This window comes from Scyliorhinus canicula, chromosome 6, assembly GCF_902713615.1.
Source record: "Scyliorhinus canicula chromosome 6, sScyCan1.1, whole genome shotgun sequence".
Classification (NCBI taxonomy): Eukaryota; Metazoa; Chordata; class Chondrichthyes; order Carcharhiniformes; family Scyliorhinidae; genus Scyliorhinus; species Scyliorhinus canicula.
Window position 1 is genome coordinate 107,284,009 of NC_052151.1, and position 1,326 is coordinate 107,285,334.

Genomic DNA, 1,326 nt, shown 5'->3' on the forward strand with positions numbered 1-1,326 from the left:
CCTCCCATACCCCTACCCCCCATCCCATATCCTCCTACCCCCCCCCCCCCATCATCCTCCTACCCCCCCCCCAGCATCCTCCTACCCCCCTCCCCATCATCCTCCTACCCCCCCCCCCCCATCATCCTCCTACCCCCCCCCCTCCCCATCATCCTCCTACCCCCCCCCCCATCATCCTCCTACCCCCCCCCCCTCCCCATCATCCTCCTATGCCCCCTCCCCATTACTCACCACCACCTCCTCGAAGATGCTCTGGAGCTGCGTCTCCATGGAAACCGCCATCTCCCGGGCTCGAGCTGCCCTCTCCCCTTCAATCCATAGAAGCCGCGAGTTTCCGCTTCCGGTATTAGTCACCCCGTCTCCTCTCATCTTCCCCTGCCCCCCAACTTGCTCAGCACGTTGGTTCCGGCCTGGTGAGAAATCCCATCGGCAAAGCTGCTGGCTTAAAAGTTTCCTCACTCTTTGCTAAGTTTGAACCCGGATCGAAAGCCAATATTCTGGAAAGAAGTTGCGTCTTCAGTACTTGCCCTGCACTCTGAAAACTGCGTGAGGTTTTCAGATTGAACCACTGTCCAAGTGAAAGTTGCGACCAGAGGACCGGAGTTTGCTGCTTGAATGGCGGAAAACTGCTTCATGTGAGCAGGAGTAAACTCCGAGGCCGGCGCCCTCCAGCGGCACCTGCCGCAACTGACCGCTGTCCCGGACAAGACTGAGACCAAATTATGCTCAAAATGCCTGAATATCGCATTACAATCCACCCCTGGTTTCATAGAATCCCGACATGCAGAGGGAGGGAATTTCGGCCCATCGAGTCCGCACTGACCCTTCGAATGAGCCCTCTGCCTATGTCCACCCCGCCCTCTCCCCATAACCTGCACATGCCCTGGACACTTAAGGGGCAATTTAGCGTGACCAGTCCACCTAACCTGCACATCTTTGGATTGTGAGAGGAAACTGGAGCACCTGATAGAAACCCACGCAGATATGGGGAGAATGTACAAACACCATACAGACAGTGACCCAAGGCAGGAATTGAACCCAGATTCCTGGCGCTGTGCTAACCACTGTGTCATTTCACCCTCCTGCCAGTATTGTTTATGGATGGCATTTTAAAAATGATTTTTTTTCTTTTGTGATACGTGCGCACTGATGACTAAGCCAGCATTTATTGTCCATTCCTAATTGCCAGTGAGAAGGTCAGGGCCGGCCCAAGGTACCGGCAACTCGGGCAGTCGCCCGGGGCGCCATGTGCGAGGGGGCGCCAGAGACTCGGGTCCCGCGCATGCGCAGTTGGGCCGGTGCCAACCAGCGCATGCGCGGCGGCTG

General features: G+C 56.9%; 1 protein-coding gene across 4 annotated transcripts in view; it reads right to left on the bottom strand.

The window, feature by feature from the left end:
- med23 (mediator complex subunit 23) overlaps positions 1 to 643 on the bottom strand; it is a 122,354-nt gene extending 121,711 nt beyond the window's left edge. For all 4 annotated transcript variants that reach the window (XM_038799860.1, XM_038799859.1, XM_038799858.1 and 1 more), the window contains exon 1: positions 232 to 643. In XM_038799860.1, the coding sequence (XP_038655788.1) occupies positions 232 to 369 (138 nt within the window). In that variant the 5' untranslated portion in view covers positions 370 to 643. The remainder of the gene's footprint in view (positions 1 to 231) is intronic.
- Between the last annotated feature and the right edge of the window lie 683 nt (positions 644 to 1,326).